This window comes from Coloeus monedula (assembly GCF_965178545.1).
Source record: "Coloeus monedula genome assembly, chromosome: 5".
NCBI lineage: Eukaryota > Metazoa > Chordata > Aves > Passeriformes > Corvidae > Coloeus > Coloeus monedula.
In genome coordinates this window covers 36,742,692-36,755,814 of record NC_138785.1, presented here as the reverse complement: position 1 = coordinate 36,755,814, position 13,123 = coordinate 36,742,692, and the positions used below count along the sequence as shown (strand labels likewise).

Sequence of the window (13,123 nt, the reverse complement as noted above, 5' to 3'; positions counted from 1 at the left end):
ACCTGAATGTGTTTGAAATTTCAACCCTTCTGGTACAGCGATGCCTCATACAAGATCCTTGGGATTTTGGGGCAAGGATACACGAAAATGAGAGAAATTCATCTAATTATTTGTATCTATGTATGAAGCACCTTTTTGTTCACGAAGGGGGTAGCAAGGGCAGGACTGAGAGCTCCAGCTCAGTGAGGCCGCTACTTCGTGCCGCACATGAATTCCAGCAGAGAACATGGGGTCCAGGCGCAAAGCGTGGCAGTGGCTAAGCTGGATGCTGTAAAATGGAGCTTAAAACCGGCAAGGGCGAAGCGAAAAGCAGAGGCGATGCCCGTGTGCGAGTGCAGGGCCCGAGCCCCTCGGCAGCCGGGGCGGGCCCGCTCGGGCCGCAGAGCGAGGGCAGCAGCTCCTGCCCTGCCGGCTCCGCGGCCGCGGGCCGCTGCCGGTGACGTCACGCCGCACCCCGTGACGCCTGCGCTCAGCGCGGAGCGGAGCCGGCCTCGCTGGACAGGGAAACGCGCTCCGTGAGGGCAGCGAGCCCGCGGCCGGGAGGTACCGGAGCGCACGTGGAACACGTTCTCCCGTCCTTCTCCTGTAGCCGTGGCGGGGCGGCAGGCGCAGCCCGCGCCTGGCTCGTGGTGGGGAGGGACACGGAGGGACGCAGGGACGGCGCGGAGCGGCCGCGCTGCCACCGTGGCACCGGCGGCGCGCGGGCTGCGCGTCCCGGCGTCCCCCGCGGGCCCGGCGGCGGCGGCGCTTCCCGCTGTCCGTGCCGAGGGCTCCACCTGCAGCCGGGCCGCGAGCGGGAGCCGAGCTCGGCCGCGCTGCCGGCACGGACGGGGGACGGAAGGAGGGAGGGCTGCGGGAATGCCGCTCGCCGTTGCTTAAAGGTGCCCTACTTGGGCTGGCAGCCGAGTGCCGTGGGCTGGTGTCATTGGAGCCCCGGGGTCACGCGTTAAGTGCTTGGTTCTGAAAGGTCGTATAGGTGCTTGCGAGTGCCTGTTGCTCCAAAGACAGCCGGTTTTCCCTTTGGTTATCTATCCAGGGAACAGCAGGTCATTACTCCTGCTGCAGCTTTTTTCTCCCAAGTCACAACTGCAAGGAGCCTGTATGGCGTTTCTGTGTTAAAGCACAAACTGTACATTACTGCGTTGCAGGCGGGCCCTGTGCCCCACCTGTGAATGCCTGGTTGATGCACAAGGGGCTTTCTCTGTTCTGAGAACTTGCCAGGAAAAGCAGACGTGTGGGTTGGTTTCAGGCACTTGTGAATACTTTGTTAGGGAAAAGGACAGAACGTCTGCTTGTTCAGACTCTGTCACGGAGGACCAAAACCATCATGCCGTTGCATGAGTTGGTGGTGGCCTGCTACGCTCAGTACTGTGTGCTGTTCTGGTTATCACTCATCCAGAAGGGTTTAATGGACCTCAGTGAGGCCAAGGGTAAGGTCTAAGGATTCAGACACTCTTTAGTGAGGTACTGAATAGCTTCCATATGTGTAGGAGTAACTGAATAGACCTGAAAGAGGATTCAGGTGGAGAGTGAAACAGTAAGGGGAAGGTATGAGGAGAAATGCATAAAATTATCTAATCAGAAAGCAAATTAAGAACAAAAGGAAGTACTTACCCACAAATAATGAAACTCATTGCCTCAGGATGTTATGAAGACAGTATAATTGGGTTCAAAAAGGATTTATTCAGATGTATGGAAAAAAGATTCATTATTACTGCTTGGATTCTGCTTCCATCTCCTCAGGAAATCCCAAAACAGCTGATTGGTTTCCAGAGCTTGCAGAATAAAAGACCATTCTACAGAAGTACTTTCTTTGTGTGCACCATTCTAAACATCAAAGCTAGCTACTTCACGATCATTTTGTATTTCAAAAAGCTTTTTTTGCTTCCTTCAAAAGCAGAAACAAAAAACCTCAGGCTAGTGGTAAAACATAGTCTGACAGTATTAAACCAGTGTAAATACAATAGTTTCAAATTGTACTCAGTAACATTTGCACTGGTGGTGTCCAAGACAGATACTTTGGGTGGAGTGAGACCTTGAGGCTAAATGACTTCAGCACAAGAATAGTGATTGCAAGAATAATATAATTACAACCGGTACATCGGCTTTGAATAAGCAGCTGAACGATACATTGTGGCCTTTAGTTACATAAATCACATAATTCATCCCTTGAATAGGAGTTACCATAACTGGTATTGGAATGCTAGGTAACGTGTGATTTTTGTTTTTACTAGTTCAGAAGTATTTAAGAATTAACTTTCATTTGTGGAAGCTGTGCCTAATTTAGTTCAATTGTTTATTTTTTTTGATGAATAAAAAAGCAACAAATCACTAATTCTATAACCCGCTATTACAAACTGCTACAGATGGGTAAAGGCTGTGATGTTGCCAAGAATAGCAGCTATTGTCTTGCTGTACTGCACATGAAGTTTGTGGTTTATTTGCAATTTGTGAATTATTTTGAAGATGGGCAAGGTCTGTGCCATTTTTGGAGGATCCCGTGGAATAGGCAAAGCTGTGGCAGAGCTCCTGGCACAGAAGGGCTGCCGCCTGGCCATCATTGCTAGGAATCTGGATGTGGCCCAGACCACTGCACGGAATCTTGGTGGTATGTATGCTGCTGTGCAGTTATCTCCTCACTGTCCCGTGCTTAGGTGACTTGTAAAAATAGCTAGTCATTAAAAACCCCTTATTGTTTAACTAGATGAAAAGGAAAATAAAGAGTGAGAAATAAAAAAAAAAAAGCTGTATTGGTACAATTTTGTTTTCACAATAGTGGTTGAGAAAGCAGGTTACCTATTTAATCTGCATTATAGGAATTTTAAGATGAATGGAATTGTTCTGGTTCACAACAGGAAGGTGGTGTGAATTGAGTCATCCTCAGCTCCTGAACAAGCTAGAACTGAGACCAGTCTGCTCCTGCTGAACTTCTGATTTCAAAAGGCAAAAAATACAAACCAAGGAATTTTCACATTATTAATTAATACAATACTTGAAAATTGTCTGTATTTAATTATTTGGGCATTAAATAGGTTCCTTAAATTATAACAAGTTCAACATCTGTTTTACAACTGAGTTGATAAATTCAGAAGAAGGTTTATGAATTATATACAGCTTTTACTGTTTATTTTGATGTTATATATATTTCAATACAGCAGGACATCTGGCACTTAGCTGTGACGTGTCCAGTGAACAAGAAGTCCAAAAGACTTTTGAGGAGATGCAGAGGAATTTGGGTCCTATTAACTACTTGGTTAATGCAGCTGGGATCAACAGGTTGGTTGCTCCTTACAAGACCATAGGTAATTAATGCTATACAAAGGCAGCTCTCTGTAAGGTGCTCTCGACCTTTGCATTTCGTAAGGTAGTTGCTAATGAGCACATCTGCCAACAATATTAAGTGCTTGCCAGTATTTTGTTCCTGATGGCAGTAAAATGCTAACAGCTGATACAGCTTTCACTGTAGTTTCTGCATTCTGAGTTCCCCCTCTACTCTTTCTTCCATTTTTTCCCCCCAAATGGTCCAAAACCGTGCTCGATCCCTCTCTGCAAAAGAGGCTCTATGGCCAGAAGCATGGGTAACTTGTTTCTTGCTGTGTTGCATTTTGAATGCTCGAATGTATAGAACCACATACACCCCCATTAATATTCTATCAACAGTCATTTTTTAAGAGTACATGTGATCAGTGGGGTTGTTTAGCGAGTTCCTTGGGGGTTTTTTGGTTTGTTTGTCAGGGATGGTTTGTTACTGAGAACCAAGACTGAAGATATGATAGCCCAGATTCACACCAACCTTTTGGGAACGATGTTGACTTGCAAAGCTGCTGTAAAGGCCATGATTCAACAACAGGGAGGTGCTATTGTCAATATAGGTAAGTTACTTGTGTAAGCCAGTAGAATTCTGTGTACTAATCTTCCAGAAATGTTTAGCAGGTGTAACATACTACATTACTTGTTGCAACTGACTTGTTTTCCTTTTCCTTGTATTTAGGCATTCTATATTTAGCATTTCTTGATGAATGCTTATTCTTTTGTGTAATTTCAGCAACTTCTAAATAGAAAACCAGCTTTTTTTCAATAATAAACACCTCAGAGTTTATATTTTATTGAAAAAAGAATTTTGCTATTTGTACTAGTTTGAAAACACACCAGTGGGAGATGGCAAGTCAGAATTATAATTTAATAAGAAAATTAAAATAAATGCAACAGTACAAGAACACTAACAGAGTCAGGATACAACCTGACACCCTGTTAGTCAGGGTGGTGGTAGCAGTCCAGATGAAGTGGTCCTGTTGAAGCAGTGATCCTGTAGAAGGGTCTGCTCTTCACCTGAGGGTACAGTGGTAGCTCTTGTCCTCTGGGAATCCGCTAGGTAGGGCTGACTGAGGTGCTCCAAACCCCAGATTATATCCGGGTAGGAATGCTTGGTTCCTCCCCCTGGGTGGAGCATCTCACAATTGGATGATGTAATTCTATGAGTCATGCAGTGAGGCTTGATAGCCCATTAAACAGAAGACATCCCTCTGGAGAGAGTTATCAGGGATGTGTCATGGAAGAGATAAAGAACATTGCCCCACCTGGTTCTAACAGCTGGTGATAGAATAGATACTTTTGCTTACATCTTACATTGTAACCTAAGATACTGTTCTTAACCAATTCTTTCAATATCTAGGTCTACCAGCTGCTGGCTATTAACTAAGAATTGATAGGTACAGTCAGTTTCTTTCTTCTTTTATTTGATCAGGGGGAGGATACTTTCTCTTAGAAAGTCTTCATTTTACTCTCATGGTGCCTGTTGGTCAACATAGGTACATGGATTGTACAAAAATCACAGATACTTGGGGTTTTGCTTATCTTAGCAGGATAAAGTGCATAAAGTAATACATATTTTACTCATTTTCTTGTGATCTCATTTCTCATTCCAAGTTTAAAACTAAAATGATAAAGCTAGTACAACGTTTCAAGTTACCCATTTAATCTTCTCTTTGATGCTTCTTTATTTTAGGGAGTATTGTAGGACTTAAAGGCAACTCTGGTCAAAGTGTGTATAGTGCTACCAAAGCAGGATTAGTTGGATTTTCACGCTCTCTTGCTAAAGAAGTAGCAAAAAAGCAAATTCGAGTCAACGTTGTTGCTCCAGGTCAGTTTTTGAGGAATTCCTGTGTGCTTGACTGTTGCAATTCACTAAGACTGTGGATATTTCTTGTACTCTGAAAGTAACTTAAGGCAAATTGCTATTATTTTCTTCAGCTGTGTAAGTAAATGTTTTTAATATCTTTTGTTTGTTTGTATGTTTAAAGTATAATACATTCTTTTAGAAAACTCTCAGTCTTTTTAAGGGAACACTGAGAAATTTGGAAGAGTAAGCCTACCTGTTTCTGTAGAGGTTATTATTACATAATAAATGTCTTTCTTTTTTCCTTTGTTTCTTCTTCAAAACTTGCTGTCCTTGCAGATGGAAAGATTAGAACTAATTATAGACAGAGAGCTATCCTTGTCTCCAGCTAGAGAATGCTTATTTGTTATTAGAGAAACATGACAGACCATGAGAAGCTGTCATAAAAGCACCCCTGTCTCCCTGTAGTAAAAGGAGGGAGTCCTAAAAGGTATTTCTGTGAGTAAAGGCTGTGATTTCATAAGATGATCTAGTTCAAGCAAACCACCACCCTTAAGGAAAAATCCTTTCTATATAGTTTTTCCACTCATAACTGTGTACACTGCTGCTTACCTTCTGCTACCTCTGGTACCTTTCAGAATTCTACATGAACCTGTTTAGCTTGTGAACTAGGCAGGAAAAATACTTTTATTCTTTAGTGAGTTGAGCAGCTCTTCCACAGCCATCATAAAGGGGCAGTTTTACAGTAGAAAGCAAAAGGGAGACTTTCCCTTCTTGATGGCAGCTAGAAAGCAGGTAAGATCAGCTCTTTATGAAGCTGCACCTTGTGTGTAGAGTTGTGCAGCAGTGGGAAAGCCAAATCTCAGATAATGGAAAATTGTAAAAAATGTCCTTCAAAAATGTCACGAAATATTCTTCAAGTGAGTGCTCTAATAGAAGTTATTCAAGCGCTGTCATAAGTTCTAAAATATAACGCAAAATCACTTTCAAGGCTGAGAGGGTTTCTTGCCAGACATTTTGTGCTTGTATTTTAATTGAGAACACTTTGGTGAAATGAGTATATTTTGTCTTTCAGAAAAGTGATACTAAATGTGGGTTTGGGACTGAATTTTAATTACCCTTTCTTGTTTGGTTGTTTGGTGTTTGGTTTTTTTTTTTCTTTCATGGACTTCTGTAGATCTCTGCATTTTCATTATTGCATCACTGTTTCCAAAATTGAAAGGTATTTTATTGGTTAGATAAAAAAGTGTTCTTGGCCATCAAATGATGTGGGCTGCTTTGGAGACTTTGAAGAATGGTAGCTGGTGCTGAATCCTGGTAATAGATTTCACTTTGTAGGATTCAGTGGGAAATCCACTAGATAAATTTAGTTGAAGGTTAGGTAACTCTTCATATATCTCTCTGCTCTTAGGCTTTATTCACACAGAGATGACAGCTCATTTGGAAGAAGATCAGTTGAAGAAAGCAATTCTCCTTGGAAGATTTGGAGAGCCTCATGAAGTTGCACAAGCTGTTGTCTTTCTTCTAGAATCTCCATATGTTACAGGGAGTGTTCTGGTTGTAGATGGAGGCTTGCAGCTTATGACCTAAGTACTACCTTGAATAAATGACTGCTTTAATGTCATGTTGGTAACATAGAAATATATACTAAATGAAGGGAGAGTGTTGGAAAATGTTTAAAGACTGATGTACATAATTGACTTAGTCTTATTTGGTCAGAGGAGAAATTCAGCAGCAATGAAGTGCAATGTGTATGTTTAGCTGCCTGAAAGAGTCTGTTTGGTATTACAAAGTCTGTGCATGAAACAATTTGAAAAAGATCTGGTTTTGATATGGTGATAGCTTTAATAATGTGCTGATATGTTTTTAAAGCACTGTATTTTTATAAAGTCCTGCTTTCTAATTTGGGGTAGAGTGAGATTTTATTTGAATTATCATGTTACACCAAGGTTAATAAAGTGCAGAGACATGTTTAATGGGTGGCAGGTATGATTGCATCAAGTTTTTCAAGTACGGCAAAGATTGTGAACTGCATAGTTTTGCATTCTTATCAGTTATTCCCTACAAAGTAGCAAGGAGTTTCCTTTGAGCTTTGTTTGTTTGTACCTAACACTACAAAGCTAGGAACTTCTAGATCTTCAGCTTACCTGAATTGCCTTTAGGAGATTTAATTATATGCAACGTGTTTTTATAAAGACAAGCTCTACTCAGTTCCATTCCTGAATGAATGTACAGCACTCAATCCAGTGGCACTTGTGTGTGGCCATGAAGGACTGTTACAGCACTGGAGCTGCTAATCCTGTCATGTTCTCAGCTTGAGCTGCACATGCACTGCTGAACACTACAGCTGCAGGCCTTGCTACATAAGAGACTTTTCAAGGACTCAGTAGATGTTTAGAACATGTATCACTTGCAGAGCATGAAGTCAAGGTGTTTTGCTCTGTATCATCATGAACACTCAGTTCAGCTGTTAATTTGATGCTCCCTCATATGTATGTACAGTCAATAAAATAGCCATTTATTTTATTCAAAGCCACGTTTGAAGCAGAGTAATTATTCTGCTGTAAATGATTCTGAGTGTTCCTGTCTTGCTGAAAACTTACCAAATGTTTGACCTCAGGCTTTTCTATTGAGCTCAAGTAATTTTTGATAATTGATGTTTTTATTATCTCTGAAGAAAAATATGAATGTGGTTCAGGACCTTCACTTCTTAGCTCTGGTGTTCATTGCATCATGATCCAGATGTTGATTCAGCTTTTGAATTACTTCCCATCTTGGCACACAGCACAGTACAGAAAGAAGAGATCTCTGTGATGATAACTGAGTCTTTAAAGTTGGAGATTTTCTTCATTTGTGCAGCTGAGATGTTTTGTCTTTATGCCAGAAGACAGTGCATGTTCAAGCTTCTTGCAGGTATGCATTGAGAAATAATACAAGGAATACTTGTATGATCAGGAGATTTTACAGTTGGTTGTGCTACTCACTTTGGAATATAAAATACCACTGAAAGTAATCCTTCCAGGATTCCTTATTTTCCTGTTACTGCTGTTATGTGTCATATGGGTCTTTGCACCAAAAATATAATTGCTAATTATGTTTTTCCTTGATAGAAGGAATTGGCCAGAGATTACATGATTTTTTTCCAAGGGCACTGAAGGTGAGGAAGGACAGCTGGTACATTCTTACTAGTCGAGTAGGAATATGTCAGTGACTTGGCTGCTGCCCATACCTATGGTTTGTGTTTTACAAACAAAGCCTGTGTGACATACCTTGACCAAAAGCCAAACCTTAAGAAACATGAAATAATTCCCTTGTAATGAGTTCTGACCCTAATTTTTTTTTTTTTTTTGTTAAGGGAGTTGTTAAATAAATTATTATAATGGAATTTTTAGTTTACATTTGCAATTGAAAGCTGAAATAATGCTGTCAGAAGAATTTCAGTATGTACTGAAACTTTTTAAAGAAATTACTGTGGCATGCTATGTTTCTATTATTGCTGTTGCCACAAGACCAGACTGAAGTGTTGGTAGCTTTAAACCATACTTTTAAAAAGCTTTTTTCCCCCTTTTCTCCAGACTGGTAAATTAGAACTGAAAACTGGTTAACATAATCCTGGTTCTGTCTAGCCTGGTGTGATGTCTCGGGCAGGGGAAGAGGGGAATGTCCAGGGCGGGTGACAGAGCAGGTGTGTGTCTCCTTAGAAGACTTTGGTACCTCCCGCAGTTTGTGACTGGGATTTTTGAACCCACCAATGGGTAGCTCTGGTTGAGGCCTGCAGGCATTAAAAACAGCTCTCTGGTGCCCTCTCTGTTTTGCTTTTGATTTTGTAGACCTCTATCTTATCCTGCCTGCCTTCATTGTTTCTGTTTCATACTGAAGAAACGTATTTCTTTTAATTGTTTGTTGCTAGAGAGCTCTTTTAGATCTTGTATTGTCTGTGTTAAACTTTGCTTTACTTTTCCAGTTTCTCAAGGACAGAGAAACAGAACTTCTTGCAGAATTCACTGTGGATCTATTTTTTAAAAATTAAATTGTTTTATGTTTTGCTTTATGTTGTTTCCAAAAATGATAAAAGTGTTTTGCTTTTTCCTAACCTTTGCAGTTATATTTTCAGACCAATAACTCAGTCCCTAATAATTAATGGCCAATTTGGAGTCCATTTCCATATATCTATGTAAAGGTCTGAATATTTGTATTTTTTTCAGCATAAATTGTTCTCAAATATCTACAATGAGATTAGTTTGCTGGTTTTAACACCTGTTTCCTCAGTGAAATGGTTCTGCAGTTTTCTAATTCCTTAATCCGTTTGTTACTTTGAGTAACTTAGTGTTCCTGGAGTACACTGTGGCGTTCAGAAACTGCTGTCTCAGAGCCCTTAGAAACAGGGGTTGTACTTTGCCTGCCCCAACAGAGGTGCCTGGTGTGTTCTGTTGGCACTGCACATCCTTAGGAAACAACAGCTGCTGATTCATACCCTTTGTCTTCTATCTTTAAACAGTGTACTGATATGACAACTTCTTTTGGCAGCACAGCATCTTTAATAGTTTTTGGCAAGGGAATGTGTCAGATGCCTTTTAGAATTTCAAACATGCACCATTATTAGATCTCTGTACTCTGATCTCTTTTAAGTTCCTATTTAGAAGAACTCTAAAATGTTTATCAAACATGACTTTTCCTTTGCAAAAGCAGCTCTGTATGTTTAACCTGTTGTTTTCTTGGCTTTAGAACAATTTCTGGCAGTTTGCTATGTACAGAAAAATAGAATTGGTCTTTAGTTCCCTGGACCCCTCTGGAATCTCTTCTTAAAAAACAAGTGGTCCTTCCACCCACTAAAATCACAAAAACTTGCTGTCACTTTTGCCAACTTCCAGTCACTTGATAATGAGGCAGGTTTCACTCAGAAGTTTCACACTGCAGTTACTTGGTTTCTTTTAGAATTGGGGAGTGATAGCCCCCCATCTTCTCCCATTTGTCACTCTTTCCTCTGTAACCTCTCCTGATGTTTTGCTCTGAGGAGTAAAAGCTTCAACAAGTGGCCTGTAAAGGTTTTCAAGTTCCTGCACGGTATCAAAAACTGATTGTAGGGTTTTGTTCAGTCTGGGGATTTTTTTTCCTCAGTGGTCTTTCCTTCCCTGATCACTTTGCTTTTTACTTTGACCCTTTGCTTGCCTTCTTTGGGCACAGTTCCTGTTCCTGAGATGCTGGTCAGTGTCAATGCACTTCTGCAGGTTTTTCCTCTGCGCTCTGATCTGTCTGTAAATGTTACATTCAGTGACTGATTCCATTTGACTCCTAAAGCTAGACTGCTGGTTTTACAAAGGTTGATGTTTAAATGCTAGGAGCTTCCACCTGCCCACAAAAATAAGTTTAATTTGAGGTGTGTATTTAAAGTTGTACTGAAGTTCAGTACATTCAATCTTAATGTTGTCATTGGGCACTGAATCTTAATTTTGACTTGTCTTTTTGGGTTCACTTTAATATTTTCTTATTGTATGTTGCTTCTTTTTTATGGAAGTCTGTGGCAGTGGACTGCTGTCTTTATTAATGAACTTGGTCAATAGACTTGCAGAAATAAAAGTCACCATTAAAAAAAACCCAGTATTTGAAAACAGCATTTTGGCTCAGGCCTTGTATGGTCCTGGGGACCACAGCCAGAGTTCGGTGGCCTTGATCAGCTGCATGAAAAAGAATATATTAAAAAAGTGATCTTGGCCTCTTCAGTGGGATATTTATCCAACATACTCATAACTGCTGTCTGTCATCACAGTTACATTGCTGGCCTTACACACCTCAGATGTCATAGCTGTGGCTACCATTGTAATGGTGTTGGTACTGATATTGTCTAATAACAGAGTTTACCTTGCTAGTTTTGGAAATTCAATCCCTATTTGATTGGATTATTTAATATGTTGATATTTAGTTTTATGACTCTCCTATATATTTTGTATCAATATCTTACTTTTTTAATCTTCCTTCCATCATATTTCTGGTATGACTGTTTTGTCACTGTCCTTGATTAAAAGCAGACATTCAGGCTTTATATCTTGTGCTGCTGGCATTCATGCCAAGCTGTATATAAATGTTTGGGGGGGTTTCTGCATATGGGTGTTTGCGAGTCAGACTGTGCACTTGACTGACTTACAGTGACTTCTCAATTGAATTCTGAAAACTTCAGTCCACTATCTTATCAGACATACATAGTTTCTGTGATTCCATTCCTAATGGGAGAATGTGCTCTTACCCATCTGATGTTTTTTCACCTGCTATGTTGCTTAAAACTCTCCTATAATCTCTTAAGTACCAACATCTTTTTGCTTTTTTTTTTCTCTTTAACAGAGTATTTTATGAATTCCCACTACTCCATGTTTCTGCAGTTTCTAAAGAATCTGTAGTCCTCTTCCTACAATTGTTTTTTCAGACATGCATTGAAACTTCACCTCATCCACCTGGTTGTGGGAGCATTTCAAGAAGGCTGCAGTGCAAGTCTGGTCTTTAATTTACTCTGTTTTATTCCAGATCTTTTCTCCTGCCCCACCCCATGTCACTGGTTTCTACATGGCTTTTCAGTACTACCACAGAATTTCTAAAGAGACCATCAAGGCATGTTTTGAGGGTGGCTGCTTTTGCAGCTGTCATTTAATTCAGCATGCAGTCCTCTTACACAGCAACCCCCTTTCTGACTCACCCATAATTATTGCTTTGAGTTTTTACTCAGCAGGGTTCCTGCTTCAGAGAGGATATCCTTGCTAAAAGAAGGTTGTGTACTGCAGTATTTACTCATTTCTGTGACCTGCCTTGTCATTGCCAAGTTAGGAAACCTAAAATTGTTCTTGTGTTGGCTTTGAGTTTGATTCAGTTCAAAGTTCATAGGTAGTGAGATTTGCATGTTCTGGGGTTTAGTTGAAGCATATTGCAGACCTAGAAAGTTAATTGTTTTGTATGTCTTCTCTGCATTTTTCTAATGTTTGGGAAAATGATGGATTACTCTTGTTCATCTTTTGTCCTGGGGAGGTCATTGGAGCCTTACTTCTGCTTGTCTCTAAAGAAATATGTTTGTAACTTACAACTTGCTGTAGTGAACTCACTGTCTAACACAGTCTCCTCTTGCTCTTCAGGCATCTGTTGCAGTTGATGGGCTGTACAGGGCTCTGAGCAACCTCGTCTAGTGGGAGGTGTCCCTGCCCACGGCAGGGGGCTTGGAACTAGATAATCTTTAGGGTTCCTTCCAACCCAAACCATCTGTGATTCTGTGATTACTGTCAGTAAAAGTTTGTAGCAGGACACATAAACTATTCATGAGGTGGTTTTGGTTTGGGATTTTTAAAAAATACTGCAGCTGTAAGGAGGAGCTCTGGTGGAGAACAGCTTTTGCAGACTAAGGTAATGGAAGTATATAATTTGGCTGAGTTGGTGCATGCTGTGTGAGGGTTGTATCCCGTGAAAAGATTTCATTGTGGCCTCCTGAGGGCACTCTATCCTAAGGCATTATTGTGTTAGTAATGTCTTGGTGAGTAAAGCTGTATTGTTTTAGGGAAGTGGAGTTGCCTGTGTAGATGCAAAGCTGATGGCTGGCATCCCTGTTACTTGTTTTGTAAAACCCAGTTCCATATATCCTGAGCTGCTGGAGGTTGTAAGGCATGACTTTTAAAGACGGAATGGATTTCAAACTGAGATCAGTAAAATTTGGATAGAAACTGGATATCTAAATCCCAGCTTGCAAAATCTCTTTGTTACATTATTAACTACAGTTAAAACATACATTGTAATGATTAGTTATTGCTGTAGGACAAATTTTCCTACTTTGATGCGTTGCACAGTGTGAGAGAGAGGTTTTCTCGCATGACACTGAAAGATATATTGTCCATTGCAGTTATGTGACTTTTTTTCTGGAGGCACAGTGTAGTTGATTTAAGTAAAGCAAAATGAACTCTTCAAGGTCAGGTGCACCCACTTGATTCAGTTAATCAATATTTGAAAAGACTGGTCAAGTGTAGTTGTGGAGAGAAG

General features: G+C 40.6%; 1 protein-coding gene across 2 annotated transcripts; it reads left to right on the top strand.

Annotated features, from left to right (window-relative positions):
• The first annotated feature begins 478 nt into the window (after positions 1–478).
• On the top strand, positions 479–7,811 carry CBR4 (carbonyl reductase 4). Of its 2 annotated transcripts, none has more exons than XM_082281514.1 (6): positions 479–543; positions 2,467–2,608; positions 3,159–3,276; positions 3,736–3,872; positions 5,006–5,140; positions 6,528–7,811. In XM_082281514.1, the coding sequence occupies exons 2-6, from the start codon at positions 2,467–2,469 to the stop codon at positions 6,704–6,706; spliced, it is 711 nt and encodes a 236-aa protein (XP_082137640.1). In that variant the 5' UTR covers positions 479–543; the 3' UTR covers positions 6,707–7,811. The 2 variants fall into 2 exon arrangements, with proteins under 2 accessions (XP_082137640.1, XP_082137639.1); XM_082281513.1 differs by having other exon boundaries at positions 3,156–3,276.
• Positions 7,812–13,123: the final 5,312 nt, after the last annotated feature.

Excerpts from the sequence above, each read along its gene's own strand:
- CBR4 (XM_082281513.1), top strand. The coding sequence starts at position 2,467 with ATGGGCAAGGTCTGTGCCATTTTTGGAGGATCCCGTGGAATAGGCAAA. Across the intron at positions 3,873-5,005 it reads AGGTGCTATTGTCAATATAG|GGAGTATTGTAGGACTTAAA; the intron begins GTAAGTTACTTG and ends TCTTTATTTTAG. Across the intron at positions 5,141-6,527 it reads AGTCAACGTTGTTGCTCCAG|GCTTTATTCACACAGAGATG; the intron begins GTCAGTTTTTGA and ends CTCTGCTCTTAG.